Consider the following 20,374-nt stretch of genomic DNA (forward strand, 5'->3'; position numbering starts at 1 on the left):
AATGTTTTTGATTTAAGAAATTAAATATTAAGTAGAACAGATGTTTTTAGAGGAAAAAAAATTGAAATGCAAGTTCTTAAAACACTCGGTAAGTATGCAAATGAGAAAGGCATTGCACAGCTGACATCTGGACATGAATCACTTCTCAGGAACCCTCTCTAACTAGAAGCTCCCTGCACAAGAGCCCACAGTTGGCAGCAAGCTGAAGGTGAGAGCACACAGTGACTAGGACTTGGTCCAGTTCCATTGAAACCAGCTAAGAGGTTTCCTCAGACTGCTGATGACTAGCAATTTTCAACCTATAGACAGAATTTAGAAAAAACTCCCAGCTTTTCACTTACGAGATTCTAGTATTTTATAACTAGACTACTGTATCAGAAAGATGGTGCCTACTTGGGGTCAGATTGCCACTCCTTTGCAAGGTACAAAAGCCAAAAGGAGCTGGTTTGAGAGGCACATAAAGCTACCAGCATCAGTCCACTCCACAACAGCTACCCTGCACATCACATCAATCTGGAAGTTCCCTCAAAGCAGATTTTTAAAGGTCACTGCACATACACTGACTTGGGCACTTACAGCTAAAATTAACAGTTCTACTAAATGGGTTTATGGAGACTAAAGCCCACAAAGAAAATATTTGTACATGTCACTGCCATTCAAGCCCGTCTGCACCACAGAGTCATGCTGCAGCTGTTCACCTTGTTTGGATGGGGTTGGATTTAAAGCCAGGCCAGGGTCTATAACTCACATTGACAGTAGCAGCTTAGATAAGCCATCTGCCCACTCTGACTACCTAGGAAGACCAAAGAGCAAATCTCCTTTTCAGACAATCAAACTGGAGACATGTTTATTTCTATAACATGTGAGAGAAGACAGTCTTTAAAAAGATGTAGTTCCCATCCCCAGAAGTAAGGCAGTTTTTCATGAGAGAGGCTCCTTGGGTGCACCAAGTCACCTGCAAGGCAGGAGGGTTTGAAGTGACCCACCCTTACTTCACATGTATATTGACAAACGCGTCTTCTGCTACAAGACCTCCAGTACCATGGCAAGACACACTGCTTTCAGTTTATCAAGCTGATTTGCTGCCATGATAATTTAATTAGACGGGGTCACAAAGAGATACTGCTGGTAGTGTCCACACTGTTAAACACAAACACAAACAAAGATAAGAGGTGCAGCTGCTTTCCAAGAAACAGCCAATAGTCTATTTCAGTAGTAAAATAAGGAACATACCTACAGGCTAATAAATATGTGGTGCTATGTCACTTTTTTCTTGCTCTGACAGCTGTATCTAATCATCACAGCTGTGCAAGGTATTCAAACAGAATCTGAGTATGCAGAGAATAGACATTCTTCCCTACCTAAGTGAAGCTCAGAGCCGCTCAAAGATGAACAGAGTGGAGGGTTAGACTGCCAGCGCAGAACAGTAGTAAGTAATATGACAAGAATAGTATAAAGAAGCAGGTTTGCAAATACAGGGCCAAGATACTTGAAATTATATTAATATGAATTATAGAGTAAGCAATACCATGAAGGTAAAATCTTGCAATACTTGAAGGTAAAACATTTTGTATGGATACAACGGGCCTCTCCTTAACACAAAAGTACTTCCGTCCTTTAATAATCTTAGTTGTCTTGCCCTGGACTCACTCCAGTATGTCCATGTCTTTCTTGTTCTGTGGGCCCAAAACTGGATTCAGCATTCCAGATGTGCTGAATGCAGAGGAAGGATAACTTTCTTTCACATGCTGGCAGTGGTCTTCCTAGTGCAGCCCAGGATGCTGTTGGCCTTTTTTATTGTAAGGGCATATTGCTGGTGTATAATAAGCTTCTTGCTCCCAAAGACCCCAAGACCCTTCCTTGCCAAGCTATTCTCCAGACCCCAGAACATATTGACGGCTGGAATTATCTTATCCCATTGTAAGACTTTGTGTTTCCCGTTGTTGAGCTCTATGAGATTCCCCTCTGCCCAGTTCTCCAGACTACCAAAGTTCTTCTCAGTGGTAGCACAACCCTCTGATGTAACAGTCACTCCTCCTGGGTTTGTATAATATGTGAACTTGCTGTAGCAGCACTCTGCTCCACCATCCAGGTTGTTAATGAAGAACCTCAACAGTACTGGCCCCACTGTCATTCCCTGAAGTATAATGCTAGTGACCTTGCTTCCAGCTTGATTTTGTGCTACAAAATCACATACATATCACAACCTCTGGACCTGATTGCTCAGATAATCTTCAATTCACCTCAGTATCCATTTATTTATTCCATGCTTTTTCAGCTTGCCTTGTTAGAACATTGTGAAAGACAGCATTAAAACCCTATTATAGCCAAGGTAAACAATGTCTCATTGCTCTCCATTCTTGAAGCAGGCAAGGCAACTCACTGTGGAAGGTTATCAAGTTGGTTAAGCATGACTTTCCTTCCCTAAGTGCATGGTGGCTACTTCTGATGACTTTTTGTCCTTCCTGAGATTGGAAATGACATCCAGGATTAGTTGCTCTGTCATCTTCCCAGAGGCTCACCTGAAGCAGGTTGGTCTGTTGCTCTATTTTTTTACTTTCTGGAAGATAGGTGTAACACTTGCTCTCTTCCAGTCTTGAGGGACAATCTCAGTTGCCATGGCCTTTCAAAGACCATCAAGGGTGGACTCCCAAAGACATCAGTCAGCTTTATCATTGGCAGAGTATGTAAGGCCTGTTTGTTTATGTGCTCCTTAAACTGGTCCTTCTCCACCCAGGGAAAGTTTCTTTGCTCCAGACAATTTCTCAATAGGTTCAGCCTACTTGGTTGCGGGGCCTTGAGATTCTTGAAGGTTAGGAATTTTTTTATTTCAACAGACCTAATAAGGTGCTCCAAATTTACTCATAGTACAAGGTGGAGAGTTTGATTTAAGTGCACACTATCCAGTGTAGAGATCGGTGTCTTTTTGATAGTTGAAACAGTAATATGTGGCTCCCCATGGATCATTACTTCCTCAGAAACAAAGGAAAAACTAGAACTAGGTTTTTGATGCCTTACCATTTGTTTTCTTAAGAGCATCGGCTTTGCTAAAAGGAGTAAGAGGAAATGCACAAGAAAATCTCTTACAGCATGTTGCATTTCCATAAAGAAGGTGAAGTCAACATTTTTGTGGTGTTCTGAGAGGTGTATGAAATAATAAGGGAGAATATGCTTGAAGGGTCCCTTTTAGTTCTTGGTACAAGACTCATATCATCAGGAAGAAAAGCCCTGTGTAGGGGCAGAATAAAAAAGTACCTATTTGCAGGTATTTCTGGAACACATTTGCAAGCCAGGTCATTGATTCTCCTTTTCAGGATAAAGGCTTATTGCCAAAAACAAAACAAAACAAAACAAAACAAAACAAAAAAAAAAAAAAACAAAACAAAAAAAAAAAAACCTCGTTACCATGCAGAACTCCTGAAGCCTGCAAGTAGTCTCAAATTCCTGCCTTATTAAATTTGTTTCGTCTACTCTTGTCTGGCATCCATGTCAACAAGGAAGATGATTGATGTAATTGTGAGGCCACTCAATCATCTTTGAAATGCCAGTTAGGAGGGTTCCTTATACCTGAATAAGGGCAATTACCATTCATATCTTCAAGAACAAGTTCACAGAAAAACATTTTGAATTCCTCACTAGTGAAAGATTAAACAGAGTCTCCCATTCCACAAAGCAATGGCTTGTATGTTTGGCTTCACAGTTTCTTGCTGTAGAATGTGCTGCATGTGAAGTTCTTACATGCAAAGGAAGACTTGTCAGCCTGCCTGACAGAACTGTCCTGAGAGAAAAATTAATTTTCCACAGATGATAATTTCCTAGCCTGACAACTGATTGCAACTGTGTAGGTAATAAACATCTTTCTATCCTATAATCTCACCATCATCTTCTCTGACATAACTAAAGAGACCTATTTAATTTACAGCAGAAATTGTAAATTCCCTCAACGCCATCAGAAGTATTTAGTGAAAAATTTTACTTCAGTAGGATATTTGAAAATGTATTCAGTAAATTCGTTTCCTGTCAAGTTTTCTGGACAATCTGTACTACATTTTTGTTCTACAGTTTGGATTCCTAAGGCTACTTCACAATACATTGTCTTTGTATTGTAGTATCAGTTCTGAATGTGGAACTTCTGCTGCTCCTAAAGTAGTAAAACTAATTGAAATATTAGCAAATAATCTACCACTTCTTTCATGCATTACAGTCCTGTCAGCTTCCTTAAAAACAGTGAAGCAGTGGCCTTTTCTGGCTTTGACTAACAGACACAAAACGTTCCATGAGGTGCAGAATGAGTATTTTAACTTCCCCAACCCAACACAGGTCACAAAAAGTTGAGAAGAACCTGACTGCATAAAAACAACTCATGCAAAGAAGTATAAATAAAAGTAACTCTTTAATTCTATTTCTGCTTAATCTGCTTTTCAAAGTGTGGGTTGTTTTTGTTTGTTTGTTTGTTTTCTTTGTTTGTTTGTTTTTAGTAGCTTAATTGAACCTTAAATAAATGACAGCCACTTGAAATACAGGGATTTTTGAAGCATATATTGAGTAGAAATCATAATTTACTGCAGGCTGTTGGAAGGTAAGGAAGTTAAGAAGGCTCTGGTAGAAGAAAAAAGCCATTCTTTATTGACAGAGGGTTTTTTTTTACTTTTTAAATTAATTTTTAGAAGAACTTTGAAAGGTAGTTTGACCATATGGAAAATTGGGTATTCAATAGCTATTGAAGCTCTTGGATCTGTCAAAATCTTCTCATTTCCCTCCTAAAACAGCAACAGGTTTATGACTGAATTCTAAACAGAAGGTGAGGTATTGCACCACTTTCCCCTATTTAAGTGTCAAAGTAGTCTACATTCTGAATACATAGAAAGCACCCATTCAGCTGCCTTATCACAAAAGACATTTAACTTGACTTTTTCTTCCCCTGGCTAATCAAGGCAGTAGCATCTATGTAAATGCTTATTTTTCCAGTTAGAGTTCAGTTTTCTTTCTAATACTTGGAAGTGTTAGAGATCTATTTCCTTGCAACAGCACACCTGAGCTCTGATCTGCTGGAGGAAAGCAACTGGATCCAGATGCAAGATGTGCCTCTTACAAGGGGAACTTGTGACTGACATGTACAAACCAGCTGAGAATGGCTTTGGCTATGACCTCAGCCCCCAGACTGTAGTGATGAGCAGGTCAGTGATGAGCAATGTCATCCAGGCAGGCCAGGAGGCTGAGATGTAGACTGGCACTCCTATAGCACCACTGAGGCAGGACTGACAGCCCCGAGCTAAGCTGACAAACAAACACTCTGTTTATTCTCATTGTTTTGTGTGTCACGGGTTTCTGCATCATACACTTTTCAACTGTTCCTCTGACAACAGATATATTATTTCTGTCCTTACGCTTTTACAATCGCCTGGAAGCTTCTTAAAGTAATAATTTACATTTACACACCTCTCAGAAAAGTGAGAGTATTAGTCCTCTCCATCTCTGCCCTCAATGTACAGTGTGCTCTCCTCCCTCTGCTCCTACAGAGTAGAACTGAAGTACAACCAGATTAGACTGTATGGTGTCTATTTATTCCAAATGTCAATTCAGAGATACCAAAGACCAGGTATTTTATATAGGTATTGTGTTAGTTCAGCACATTTCTCATACTGATTTGTAGCTATAAGAATTCAACAGACCTGTAAACTAAACAATAATGCCTTGAATAAGCCAGCTATAAGAATTCAGCTTGACAATTAGATATGGAAACCTTATTTTAGTGATCAGTCCAGCAATTTGGTAGCAAAAACAGTGACATAGAACTGGTTGATTTAGGGACTAGCTTTCTCTTCCCTAAAACTTTGGTCACTATTTCCCTGCTGTCTTGTAAAACACAGGATATACAGACTAGGACAGTCACCTCCAGCACATCTGGTGCAGTCCAGGGCAAGACTGCTCTTGAGGGGGGTATTTTACTGACTGTTCACTAAGTATGCTGAAAGAGGCAAAAATGATGACTGAAAAATCTTAAAACTAGCAGCCTCTATCATCTGAGGGCTGTACACCCCTAAACATGTACTTTGTGTCATAGCCCTGATCATGTGTCTTGTCAAATCAAAAATTGTAAGCCAGTGCACCCCAGTGATACACAGAGGGTTGGCATACAGAGAGCTTTGTCCCTTCAGCTCAGGAAATAACTGAAGGAGAGAAAACAGCTGTGCATAAGGAAAGGGAACATATACTCTAGGTAGGCCTCTAGCTAAATTCTAAATCTTGACCAATTTTGAATATGTTCTAATGAATCAAAGTCCTTTGCTTGTGATTTTTTAGGGGGAAAAAAAAAGATGATGTTAAACCCTGCCTTCTCCTCATGCAGACCCCTTATTTATAGCCCCATTTGTCTCATATTACTCATAGCACTAGGGAAAGTCTCTGATTTTCATGACTCAGTCCCCCCAGATGCTACTTCCAGCAGCATTTATCATGAAACCCTTCAGTACCCTTCAACTTTCAGTCCAGCTTCTTATGCTCCTCACATCTTTGGGCTTCACAGCATTCTCAGCAATCCACTGGCCCAGTATCAGCCAGTATCAATTTATTCTGTTATTCTTCCCTAGTTTCTCCTTATACCTTTTCGCTTCTGAATCCCTTCCTGCCGCTGTAACCCTTAATCACTGTTTGTCAGTAAGAGTTGTCTCATTCATATAATCCCAGCCACCCCTCCCAAATACTGTATGCAATCTCCATCTTTCACTTCTTCCTGTGGAAGTTGTTTAAAGTTACTTAAACTCCACAAGATCTGGTGAAAGGACAAAGTTAATCCATTACTGTAATTTACTGAACTATTAGCACATCTGGACACATTCATAGTACACAGGCTTGTTCTCAAAGTTGCATGAGAAAGTTGGTCAGAGCAAAAGGGAAACACGCTGGTGTTCTTAGCTTGTCAGAACTTGTGTGGAAACTAAAATTCAAATGGGATTGGGATGAAATAAAGAGAATCGGCAGAAATCAAATTTTTGCTATCACCACAAGGAGATGTACTGCCTGTCACCTATGGCCTGGATGGCCCAATAAAAAAATTACACTGTCATTGCTAGTAAGAAATCTAATGCCAGCATTGCAAGGCTACAAGAACTGGTGGGCTGTTACGTTTGTTATTAGTTTGAGTGAATTTACTCAGTGCAAACTGAAATTTAGTACCAGGTGTCTTTTCTTATGATGTAGAGTCTGAGTGTGGGATAATACCAGAGACCTTGAAAATATGTGCACAGGCAAAAAACAGAGGCCACGGGACTATAAACATCTCACTGGCAGTCTGCTTCTGGTTCTTGACAATTATAACCTTAAGTGCTGAGAACATTTCTTTAGACATAACAAGGAGGACAAGGAAGCAATCAACAGCAAATGCACGTAGATTATGCACTGTTTATGAATAAAACAGATAGATTATGTGGCCATGGGAAGTTAACATCCCCAGAATTTCAGAGTATATCATCTAAGGAAAAGAGACCAGAGAATTAAAACTCACTGACAAAGTCACGTTTGTATGAAATGTACTAGATCTTGATATTTGAAAGGAATTGCTGCTGGCAAATGGTTGTCATCACTGGATTATCATGGAATTTTCTTCCTAAAAACTATATCAAAGCTGCAAGAACATAGTCTGTTTCAAGGACCAAGGCTCTTCAAATATCTTTTATCATGCCAGTCAAGTTTTAGGGCTGTACAGAAGTCTGTGTCTGAGTATTTAAACTACATGCACTGTTGTTGTCTCAAGCTCTGTAATTCCTGAACAAAGTATTACTGCATGTAAATTCAGTTTGCCTAGTGTGATAACTATCAGTGTGGCAACCATCACACTGACAAGCCATGAAATGGTCAAGCAGTTGCTCTGAACGATCACTGTAGGTCCCTTCCAGCTGGAAGTATTCTGTTGTATTCTCTGTATGCTCCTCATTATTGTCTGTAAATACATCCATCAAATGCTCAGTGTTAGTTGGCTCCTCCACTGAAATAAAAGACAAACCTGCAACAGAACCAGGGTTTTAGACACAGGAACACAGTTTCACAGAATATAATTTCAGAATTATTGTGCCCTGACCTTCCTTAGGAAGTGTTAGGGAGGGTAAAACTGCCTGGGTTGGAAAAGTTCACAATTATATTATTATTATTTGTTTCTTACTTTAGTGCTTTACATTAGAAATATTTCTATATGTGTATATATATCTATATATATCACGGTGTGTCATCTTACCTTTCATTCTACTGCTTTAATACCAAATAATTAAAAGCACAGGGGCTCAATCTTCTCTCATTTTTAGGCTATACTACACAAAATGTTATTATGTCATTGCAAAATTATTCCAGAAGTTAATTACTTGTGTTCTGGAGGCATTTTTTTCCTGCGTCTTTACCTGACGACTCAACAAGGAACTTGCCCCAGGAAAGAAAGGTATGTCTCTGTTCTGTGGAGCTGGTGGTAAATGTTTGTGCAGGAAGAACCTAGAGCACCTAAGGAACTAAAAGAACAAACTGGGCTTTTGGCCTCAAGCCATGTAGTGTAGTTGGAGAAATGTCTCATGGGATAGGTTGTATATAACAGTGAAAACTAAAATTCAGTGAAACGTAGCACATTACAGGCTTGCTTCAGATACTACAATTTAGAGACAATTAAGGAGTTGCTTTTTCAATCAGCAAACTTTTGGGCTAAACTTCATTATAATTATTCTCAGTGTCTGTATGCAAGCAGCATTAAGGTTACATTCACAAATTGTTTTGCAAAGCCAATACTGAGTGTCAGGTGTTTTCATAAATCGTTAATTTTTAGTATCCTAAAGTTCAACAGACTACAATATGCCTTTCCAAGCTATGTAATTCCTGAAATTATATGTTGTAGCCCATATGGTGTACATCATTAATATCTGCAGTACATATACCTTCTCTATTTTCTCTGGAAATTTTTCATAAAAACAGTAAGTATGTATTAAACATTGCATACATGCAACCTTTTCTATAGGGACTGTATTTTATTCAGATCTCTTTCTGTAACAGTCATTCAGCACCCGTAAAAAAAGCTATGCCTGCATTGGTATCCACCTGTGACTGTAGTCAATGTAATTGAGCGGTACAAATGCTTAGTAGGAGTTCTGTTGTCAGAAAACTTTCTCGTTTATGAGAGAACTTAGGTAACTGACCTGTTTCTAGAGAACTGGCTGGTTTTATACTGATACAAACATTTTATATGTTTATATTGTCTGCAATTCTTGGTCACATAAAGAGAAAAAGAAATTATATTTATATGGTGTTCTAACTATAATTTATAAAATTTAATCCTTTGTAAAAGACAACATCCTTTTCAAGAGCCACTGGCATATTGCACTGTATCATCATCAGGGCCATTTCTGATTTTAAATTGAGGCAATTTCTTAGGCTATTTCTCATGTAGTATTACACAGCTTAGAATCTGCTAGTTGTGTTCAATCAGTCACTGCAGTCTGTCAGAAGGACACAGTTCTCCTTGGGGAACAGTCAACACCAGCAAAAATAATTACTGTACTGTAACTGTGGTACTAACATTGTGTGTCAATGAGACTCAACTCCATATCACTCACCAAAACAAAACAAGCTAGATAAAACAAACAAACAAAAAACCACCAGATATGTACCATAAAATCATAACCATTGAAATGATTGATTTTCAGTTGCATTAAAAACCTCACAGACAGGCCCAGAGTGTCACAAGTGTCAGTCAGAGAGCGTGAAAAATGCATATTTTATGATTGACTTTTCACAAATGTTACAATTAATATTATATGTGTAATGTTAGAAAGTTTTGCTGTATTAATTCTTTTAAGTAGTGTGTTAAATGTAGTTTTAGGTTACAACATAATGTTAAAATAGAAACTCTGTGATACAGGATTTGTTGCAAGCTCAAGCGGGAAGATGAGATAATCAAGAAATTCTTCACACAGAGATGTCAGTGAAGGGGGCCCATAAAGTTACAGCCTCCTTATCAGAAAAGACAAACATTCTTCCATCTTCTCTCCGTCTTTTTGGAACCACCAAGATGAAGGAGAAGAAGTTGAAAACCAGAAAAGTTCTTAATTTGCAAGGAAGTTATGCATGATGTATGAGATATATAAATATGCAACAGGTTATTACTTTTAGGTTATTCCTTTGTTCACAAGGGATGCTTTCTGTGACTTAGTGTCTGAGAGCATCCAGACATCTGCAATTCTTTGGTTTTTATTGTCTTGTAATTGTCCTAACTCTAAACTTTATTACTCTAATTGTATTACTATTTTTATAACAATTTTATTATTATTAAACTTTTAAAATTTTTAAAAAAACAAGTGACTGGTGTTTTTCACAGAAGGATTTTGGAGTAAAATAATCTCAGAAGTGGCCTTAGCCATTGCTTCACATTTTACCACTTATTTCCACGTATCATGGAAAAGTTTTGTCTGAATCAAGCCTCTACAACTCTTGAAATACGTTGTAGCTGGAAATGAGGGTGTGTTGAGGTGCGGGGTCGGTGTCTCCTTCCGGGCCGGTGAGGGGACAAGAGGAAATGGCCTTAATGCGAGACATGGGAGATCCAGATTAGATTTTTTTTTTTAATTAGAATTTTTTTTTTTTAATTGTGACTGTCAGGGTGTGGTCAGGCACTGGAATAGGTTTCCAGGAAGGTGGTGGAGCCACCATCCCGGGAATTTTAAACCTTTTGGGTGGAGCGCTCGGCTGGTGCCGCCGTGGCGGAGGCGGGAAGCGCTGAGGGCGCTGCCGCAGCGCCCCCTGCCGGGGAGGCGGCGCTGAGGGAGGGGCGGTGCCGATCGCTGAGGCGGAGAGAAGGCGCGGCAGGACCGGGAATTTCGGCAGCGATTGGTGCGGCTGGGAAGAGGCGCGGCGGGGCCGGGAATGCCGGCACCGATTGGTGTGGCCGGGAAGAGGCGCGGCCGGACCGGGAATGCCGGCACCGATTGGTGTGGCCGGGAAGAGGCGCGGCGGGGCCGGGAGCGGCGGTGGCGCAGTCGCGGGCGGGCCGTGGCGCTGCCGCCATCTCAGCATGGCCGGCGAGTTCGAGCTGTGCCCCGGGCGGCGCGTCGGCGGCGACCAGCCCTGCTTCATCATCGCCGAGATCGGGCAGAACCACCAGGGCGACCTGGAGATCGCCAAGCGCATGATCCGCATGGTCAAGGTGAGGCGGGGGAGCGAGAGCGCCGGGGGATGGGTTTATTCCAAGCACAGATTGTCTGCAGGGAGACCCTTGCGTTTGGCTTTGATGAAGGGTTTGGAGTGCTTCTCCTGTGAGGAGCTGCTGAGGGAGATGTGCTTGTTCAGCCTGGAGAAAAGGAGGCTCGGGGGTGACACCGTCACTCTAGAACTTCCTGAAGGAGCTTTTGTTCAGGTGGGGATCGGCCTCTTCCACCGGGTAGGATGAGAGGACGTGGTCTCAAGCTGTGCCGCAGAGGTTAAGGCTGGACATCAGGAAGAATTTTTTCGCAAAAAGGCTGAACAGACATCGAGCACCACCCCAGAGAGGTGGCAGAGTCACTGTCCGTGGTGGAGTTTAAGGAAAGACTGGACGTGGCACTTGGTGCCATGGTGGGTTTGACAAGGTGGTGCTCAGTCACCTCAAGGACTCGATGGTCTCAGAGGTCTTTTCCTGCTGATTCTTTGTGTGATCTTGTGTCACGGCTGCAGCCCCACAGCTGGGGCATGAGCTTATGGAGAATTTAGGTAGTATCAGCGGCTGCTGAACTGTCTCTAATGAACCTCCAGTTAGACTTGGTTGACATCAGACCTTTATAGCAGTAAAGCTTGTGTCGTCTGGTAAGACAGCTACACTGCTGTCAAATTTGATGTTATATTCATTAGATAGAGAATCACACATCATCACTGCTTGGGGCATGGTGTATTCAGTTCTGTGTAAGTGGAGACTGCTCTAATCAGGATATGTCTTCACTGTGTGACTTCAAATTAATTATTCCAGGAGGTGTTCAAGAGGTATCTGGTGCTGGTGATATGATCTAGAGGTGATGCTGGCTGGTGATGTGTTCTTGTGGTGATGCTGGGTGGATAGTTGGGCTGGATTACCTCAAAAGTTTCTTCTAGCCTTGATGATTCTATTTCAGATACATACTCCTTGTTCCACAGAATCCTGTGCCTTTTTTAATGTAGAGTTATCAGTGACAGCTAATCCGGGAAAAACACTACAGAAGTCAGCTCTTGAATAAGCATCATGCATAGCTAAGTAGTGATATAGGTTTAATATGATTTCTCTGAACCACTGCTCTACTAAGTGTTTCGGGACTTTGAAATGAAAGGGTTTGTGTGTGTATGTGTAGGTCCACAGTAACTCGGTGTTCATTATCATTTCTGTGACTGCTGTGGTGATAATGTGAAAACTCCACAACAGATGAGCACATCAGTTACTCACTCCTTGCATTCAGAGTTAGGTGAGTGCAGGTTCACTTGCATTTCCACTCGGTGTACTGTACACCAGCTTGTTTTGCAGGAGTGTGGAGCCGACTGTGCCAAGTTCCAGAAGAGTGAACTGGAGTACAAATTCAACAAGAAAGCCTTAGAAAGACCCTACACCTCTAAACACTCCTGGGGAAAGACCTATGGGGAGCACAAGCGCCACTTGGAGTTCAGTCATGACCAATATAGAGAGCTAAAGAAGTATGCAGAGGAAATTGGCATTTTCTTCACAGCTTCTGGCATGGATGAGGTATGTAAGCCATACTGGAGCGACAAGGGGAGTGACTGTTGTGTCTGTTGGGTATTACTTAGGTGTGATAGTTCTTACAGAAAAAGAGTATATGGACAATCAATTTCTAAGTGAGAGACCTAGAGTAATTTGCCCTGTGTTCACCTGTGTCTCTACAATGGTTGGCTGAATATTTTGCCACCTGTGCTGAGATGCTTATACACAGTAAGTAATATTAAGGACAAGGCTTCATTTTGACCTTCATCAGCAATTGAAGCTTTGAGAGTGTAGATCAAGATGGTGATCAGACTGCTCTTTGGTGTTGTCTGGTGTGTTGGTTTCAAGCATATCAAACTTCCTTCTGTATTTAAACCAGATTCCTTTCTTTATCTGATCCCTATTATTTCCTTCCTTTTTTCCTGTCTCCTTATTGTTTTTTAGATCCTCTGTGGTGTTTCTAAGCAGCAGAAGTGTTTATGCCTCTATTCTTTTTGCTGATCTCATGGAGGGGCTCAGTATTTTGTCCTGTTACTGCTGAATCATTTACTGATTTTTTGCCAGTGGGTTCTTGAACAGTCAGTCGCCAGCTTCACAACTCCATGAAACTCCTGCTGCTGTTCCCCCTGAAGACGTGTGTACTTGGAGCTGTTGCATGTCACTTGCCTCAGGATAATGGTAGTGACAGTATTAACAAATGCAACATAGAGTTGATATGCATAAGCTGTAACGGTCAGGTAACAACTGAACTTCAGTATAGATGAGAGATTGTGGATTTATTTTTCTCTGTGGCCTAGAAAATACAGAGAACCAAGCGGAAAGGGACCCTACCAGAAGTAAGCTACCCACTCTTGCATATGGCCTGCAGAGCAATGTCCCTGGCTTTCTGGAAGCAGACATATCCAGGATAGGACAAGGATGTCATTTACTTAGTATTTTAAGGCAATCTATTCAGTGTCTCACTCTTGCAATCAGAGACAATTCCTGATATATCAGTGTTATTTCTTACAATTTGTTTTCCCTCTTCATCTGACGATAGACAAATATGATTTGTCTATTTGTATATGGTAATAGCTCAGTGCCATGGATTCAGAGATAGATCTGTGAAAAGAGAGTGTGATGATGTTTCTTTTGTTGCTGTCTTCACATCTGAACAACATGTGCTTCTTTAAGAAAGGAGTAAATGAACCCCAGAGTCTTGGACTTCTGTATCTGGGATCTTAGAAGACCCACGTGCCTTTGGGGAGGGGAAAAAACCCACATTCCTTCTTTGATGTTAAAACCTCTGGTTTCTAAAGGCTGTAGTGCAACACAACACCTTTTATAGGCAGCCACTGAGACCACTTTCTGCTGCTGAGATCCCTCTTTTTCTCTGCTGTGCTCCTTTGTATGTGGCTTTATCAGCTAATTAACAGAAGTGATACATGTTTGTGATATTTTATTGAGCAGTAATTACATTACACAACTCCTAATATTTCTGGTGTCTTTTCTGCAAGACAGGGGTTTGGAACCTAAAATATTGCATAAATTGACATAAAAACTCTTTAAGAATACATTAAACTCCTGAAAGTTTTTATACATTAACTTCTGTAAATTTAACATAATCGCGAGAAGTCCAGCTATGTCAAAGAGATTAAATTGTGTGTTTAACTGTATGAAGAAATTATTTAAGTGATGTGTGAAATAAATAAAAAAGCCTATGAATAACTTCTTTATCTATTCTGTTCCAGTGTGTACTGGAGACAAAGCAGGATCTCGTTGAACCACTCCCTTTAATGTCCTTCCAGTTATTTGAAATTACTTCCTGGTTCTTGAATCTCTTAAAGACAAGCTGCTAATTTTCAAGAGATATTTACCTAATGAAGAGTGGCCTTAGATGCGAGTACCTGTAGTATTTAATTTTTTGCCATTTCCTGAGATAAGATCTGTGCCTTTTTAATATAGAATAATCATTGTCTTTATGCACAATTCATCTGCATAAATTATACTAAATAGTTAATAAAGAGATGTTATACATCACAGGTACAAGAAATTTAATCTCCATCATACTGATGATAGAAAAATTAGACCAAATAAGATGTGATTTTCTTCGTGGACATAAGCATTCTTTCTCTGGAATTAAGTAAACGTAACTGCAATAAGGAAAAAGCTGAACAAATTAAAAGTGTTAGTGGGTGGTTGATCAGGGACATAGGTAAAATTTCATTATTTCCCCAGAGGTGAATGGCAGATTTAAATACCTCTTGCGTGTGATAGATTTGGAACTTAAATTTTCTTCCAATAAAGCACTAATTTTTAAAAGGCCACTTACTGATGTAATACCCGTTTTCAGGAAGCCTCTAATAATTCTTGAATTGTCTTCAATACAGCACTCATACTTTTAGATAAAGGACAGGTATAATTAGCATTTAAATAGACAGTTTTATAGTCTTTGCTTTGGCATATTTATTGTCTAGTATCTCTCCTAAAAGCTAACTAATTTTGGATTTCCCTTTTTGGGCACTTTTGTTGGTTTTTTTTTTTTTTTTCTGGTACTTATTTAATATGCACAAGTTTTCAGTGTGATGAATCTATTCTACTGTCTGTAATTTTAAACACTCTTTGGCTTAATATTTCTGACCTGCAGGACGTGTGTGGCAGGAAAACTGTGTGCATGCTTGTATAACATTTCTTCTTCAACAGGCAGACTTACATCTGCAGGTAGTTGCTCTCTCTGGTAGCGTTTAAAAAAAGAGACAAAAGCAAGAATGTTGTGATAGACAAGTTCATCCTCAAGCTGAGCTGGAGCTCCCTAAGCAGCAGAATGTACAGCTGGTGTGACCAGAGACTGCCTTGGGACAGTGATCCCAGTCAAAACTGCACTAAAATAGAAGGATGAAAGAGGGCATCATAATTATACTTCACCTAGAGGGAAATCAGAAACTATAATTGTCAAGAAAGCAAATGTTACTTCCAGAGCAGTGTTTTTTGTGAAGATGTCTATAATACTGACCTGTTTAATTAAACATTGTGTTTGCTGTGTTAAAAGGTTGTTTCTTTCCAAACACAGTAGTTATTTATCCCTTTATCCAGCTGAAGTGGAGTCTTAAAACGCAGCTATTTCTTCTCCTTGTAGATGGCTGTGGAATTTCTACATGAACTGGATGTTCCATTTTTCAAAGTAGGATCAGGAGATACAAATAATTTTCCATATTTGGAAAAGACTGCAAAGAAAGGTAAGCATTTTCTTTGAGTCATCTTGGTGAACATCAGTAGCTCAGTTGTTACATTTTTCCTCCAGTTGATTTTTGGGAAAAATCTGAAGTTTCTTTAAAAGAAACTCACCCTTAGACTTTGAAAAAAAAAGTTTTACCCAGCATTCTTTTCTAGTTTTACTGAATTAATTTACTTAAAGAATTTAATTTAATCTTGGGTAGCTTTCTTGTAGACCTAGGACAAAACTTGTGTGTATTTTCTAATGGCTAGGTCGTCCAATGGTGATTTCCAGTGGGATGCAGTCCATGAACACAATGCATCAGGTTTATCAGATTGTGAAGCCCATAAATCCAAACTTCTGCTTCCTGCAGTGCACCAGCGCGTACCCACTTCAGCCAGAGGACGTCAATCTCCGTGTCATATCGGTCAGTGAGTAACCCAGAGCCTGCTGTCGGTGGGGTAGCAGAGAAGGGCAGTGTCCTTTTACTGAGATACACTTCCAGCTCTTAAGGTGTGCTGGAATTTGCTTCTGAGAAGTTACAAGATGTATCATGTTCCTCTAACTCACACTGAAGTAAAAGATGCACTGCGTCCTTTTTTAGCAGAATTCATCTTTGAGGAATATGATAAAGGATGTTGCTGGAGTATTCACAGCTCAACAGAGGAAAACATGACAAGGTTAAGAGGTTAACCCTGTGGTTTATAATGCTAAGAAAAATCATGTAGACTGTGGCTGTTAAGAAGGTTCATGAAGTGAGAATGTAATTCTAAACAGAGAGCTAGACAGAAATTTTGTTTAAAGTTTCATGAAGTATCAGAGCCATGAAGAAAATTGATTGAACCCTACTGTAGTTTCCTTCATTTGAAATGTTACCTGGATACACTAAATAGTGATGTAAGAAAGTTTTCCCAAACTGTCCAGTGATCTATGCACACATAGTGTATTATTTTTAATAGAATGCCACATGGCTGCATTTAAGTGCCTTTAGGATGTGGTGAGTGTTCTGTATGCATGGATTAAAAGATTGCTTCAGATTTTAAATACAGTGTTGAAAAAATCTGTTTGGTTACAGATTAAGTTTAATCGATCCACTGGGTTCTTGGATAAAAATAGGATATTATTACTGTTATTTAAACTGATACAGGCTTTGAAGACCTTGAGTAATAGAACTGAATTAAAAGGAGAAACATAGATTGTAGAAGAGAACATGCTTCCTTTTTCTTGTCAGTATTGATAATATTAGTCAAATTTGGAATGTGGTGATCAGTAATGCAGTGTGACTTGTTGAATTTAAAAGGTGGCATTCTCTGCATAACCAGTTGCTTGTTTTATGGCACAGTATTTGTCCACTGCAGTTACCACTGTTAAATTTGCTTTATCTTTGAAACTGCTACCAACTCAGACCAACTCTGTCATGATTCAAGGCATATCAGTCAGCTTTTCCTGATATCCCCATTGGCTACTCGGGGCATGAAACTGGCATAGCCATTTCAGTGGCAGCTGTTGCTATGGGTGCTAAAGTGCTGGAACGCCACGTGACTCTCGACAAAACGTGGAAAGGAAGCGACCACCAAGCATCTCTGGAGCCAAATGAACTGGCGGAGTTAGTGAAAGCCATCCGTACTGTGGAAAAAGCAATGGGTTCTCCAATCAAACAGCTCCTGCCCTGTGAAATGGCTTGCAATGAAAAGGTAACTAATTTAGACCTATAGCTAATAACTCTATAGTCAGAAAAATAGCTTGCAAATTGTTTATTGTACTAGTGTTTCTGCCTCTGCACTTACAGAATTTCACGCTGCGTAATGTTGGCAGTTTTGATTATAATAGAGTTCTATGTTTATAATCCAGTGGTTAACTAAGTTGAGTAACAGCATGGAGTCATTTATGTTGGAAAAGACCCATGAGGTCATTCAGTCCAGCTTAACACTGCCAAGTCCAACCATGTATGTTCCTAAGTGCCATGTCTACATGTTTTAAATAACTTCAGGAATCATTTCTGAACTGCTTCCATGTTCTAGACTGTTTGAGTGCTTGATCACCCTTTTAGAAAACAAATTTTTCCTAGTATCCAGTCTAACCCTCCCCTGGCACAGCTTGAGGCCATTTCCTCTGGTTCTGTCAGCTGGTGCCTGACTACAAGCACAACCCCCACTGGACTACAGCCTCCTTTCATGGAGTTGTAGTATGATAAGGTCCCCTCTGAGCCTTGTTTTCTCCAGGCTAAACAACCCCACCTCCCTCAGCCACTCCTCGTAGGACTTGTGCTCCAGACCTTTCACCAGCTCTGTGGCCCTTCTCTGGATTCACTCCAGCACTTCAGTGTCCTTGTAGTCAGGGGCCTAGAGCTGGACACAAGGCCAGATGTGTGGCCTCACCAGTGCCAGATACTTGGCAATAATAATAGGAATAATATCTCTATGATTGTATATGAGCTGCTTTTACACTAAGCTAAAATACCAGTCATTCTAATCAGATTCCTTCCATTGTGATTTTGAAAAATTCCAGTGAGCCACTGTCCAGTTTCAGTAAACATCTGCATGTGCCTGGTAGCCTAGTTACAGTGAAAGTAGCCATGCTAAATTAATCTTCATTTGGAATAAGTAATGGAGAAGGCAGTTCTACACAACCTGTTCTCAAATAACTGCAGAATATTTTTTATCCTTTTTTGTTATACTAACCTAGCAATTTTTTTAACTTCAATATTGGTTTTTTTTTCCCTCCCTGCAGCTGGGAAAGTCAGTAGTGGCAAAAGTGGCAATTCCTGAAGGTGCAATATTGACACTTGACATGCTGACGGTGAAGGTGGGAGAACCAAAGGGATTTCCCCCAGAATGCATCTTTGATCTGGTGGGCCAGAAGGTCAAAAAAAATATTGAAGAAGATGAAACCATCACTGAGCAAGTAGTGGAAAATCATGTTAAAAAAGTGAAGTGCTAAACCAAAGCATTCCGTTCCATATTTCTCAATGTACTACCATGCAACATGTTTGAGGACTGCAGCATGGTAGATTAGAAGAAAGGGGTGTAATTATGAGGGTGCAAACAGGTTAGAATTTTCAGGTTCTCATTAGCAGGAAGTTTCAGAAACAAGGGGATATAAATTATGAAGATTTTATTTGAAACTGTATAGCATTGTGCCTAGGAATTGTCATGGTCCTCTCTTCTCCATTTCACTTAATGTAGATTAATTTGGAGTTCTGCCAAATAAAATACCACAGACTGCTGCTTTCCAGCTTCCCTTTCCTGTTAAGAATACAGTAAATCATGAGAATTTTATCTACACTTTGAATTATTCTAGCCCTGTATCTTTCCATACTCCTCTCTTTTCTGCCATTTGCTGAGCCCCTGTGATAGCAGGACTTTGATTGGAGTTGAGTACAGATAAGCAAAAGTTTACATACACTGAACTGAAAACTATAAATGCAACCTGGATGGATTTATTTTTAAGATCAAAGTCTTTTAAAGTGTCATGATAAAGCAGTGGGTTGCAGGAATCTGTGTTCTGTGGGAAAATGGACTTCTTGAGAAAGCTAAGTTATCGGGAGACAGTGCAAGGAAAGGAAGCATAGGGATATTTAGAAAAGTCCCATTTAAGGGGCAAGAGAGTCTTTTGTGATCTGAAAGGCCAAAAAAGGAAAGCCAGAGAGACTGAGCAGGGACAAAAAGTACATCTGAGATGAATCAGTAGAAATAAATTTAACTTACGCTTCAGAAATTGTGAAAAATACCTATTGCAAGTTGAGTGAAGTCTGGACTATTAAATCGGTTCTGCAGAGCATTGGGTGCCTCTCTTTGGACCTGGGGATCAGCTTCTCAGGCAGGAAGCAAAATGCTGGTGAAGTCTGAGCAGCTTTTTTTTTCTGTACTAACCAGCAAATCCTCTACATTGGGGTTTTTCTCCCACCACTGGTGGCTGAGGCTGACTGCCTGACTACATCACACCGTTATGCTTCAGCATGATGGTCAGTACACACTTTGTGTGGTCTGCTCTTGCATCCCAGCTTCTCCCTTTCCAAGGGAGAAATGCAATGTCACTCCTATCACCTGCTGCTTTTCCCTTTGACTAGAAGGGAGCCATATAGCAGCAGCTGCAACCCACTCATTTTTCAACTACCTATGCTTAGCACAGAACTGCTTTGCAATAATTCATCTGCTTCTTTTCTGTGGTGGAATCATTAACTAGTGATGGTTACTTGGAACTTGCTACCTTTTTGTTGTGAGTTGGTGAAGTATCTTGAATTTGATGGTGAGTGGTTTTGTGGCTATAAACTCTTTACTTTCAAAATTTTCCCTTGTGCATTTCTGAAGAAACTGTATTCACATCTTTAAATGGGGAAGCAGAGGTTGAGTCAATTACTTCACCATATGTGAGCTGTGACTGATGCAGCATGCTTGCCTTACATTAAAAAAATACTCAATTGTTAAAAGATTTGGTTTTTCATTTCAAATTTGAAAAATAAATTTAGCTTATAAAACAGGCTCTTGTTTCTGCAT

At 40.1% G+C, this 20,374-nt stretch overlaps 1 protein-coding gene across 1 annotated transcript; it reads left to right on the forward strand.

The window, feature by feature from the left end:
* Positions 1-10,966: 10,966 nt before the first annotated feature.
* Positions 10,967-20,357, forward strand: NANS (N-acetylneuraminate synthase). Its single transcript, XM_002186921.7, has 6 exons — positions 10,967-11,173; positions 12,494-12,709; positions 15,801-15,900; positions 16,151-16,305; positions 17,306-17,572; positions 18,609-20,357. Exons 1-6 carry the CDS (start codon positions 11,042-11,044, stop codon positions 18,816-18,818), a joined length of 1,080 nt encoding a protein of 359 aa, XP_002186957.4. The 5' UTR covers positions 10,967-11,041; the 3' UTR covers positions 18,819-20,357.
* The last annotated feature ends 17 nt before the right edge of the window (positions 20,358-20,374 follow it).

Source organism: Taeniopygia guttata, chromosome Z, assembly GCF_048771995.1.
Source record: "Taeniopygia guttata chromosome Z, bTaeGut7.mat, whole genome shotgun sequence".
NCBI classification, from domain to species: domain Eukaryota; kingdom Metazoa; phylum Chordata; class Aves; order Passeriformes; family Estrildidae; genus Taeniopygia; species Taeniopygia guttata.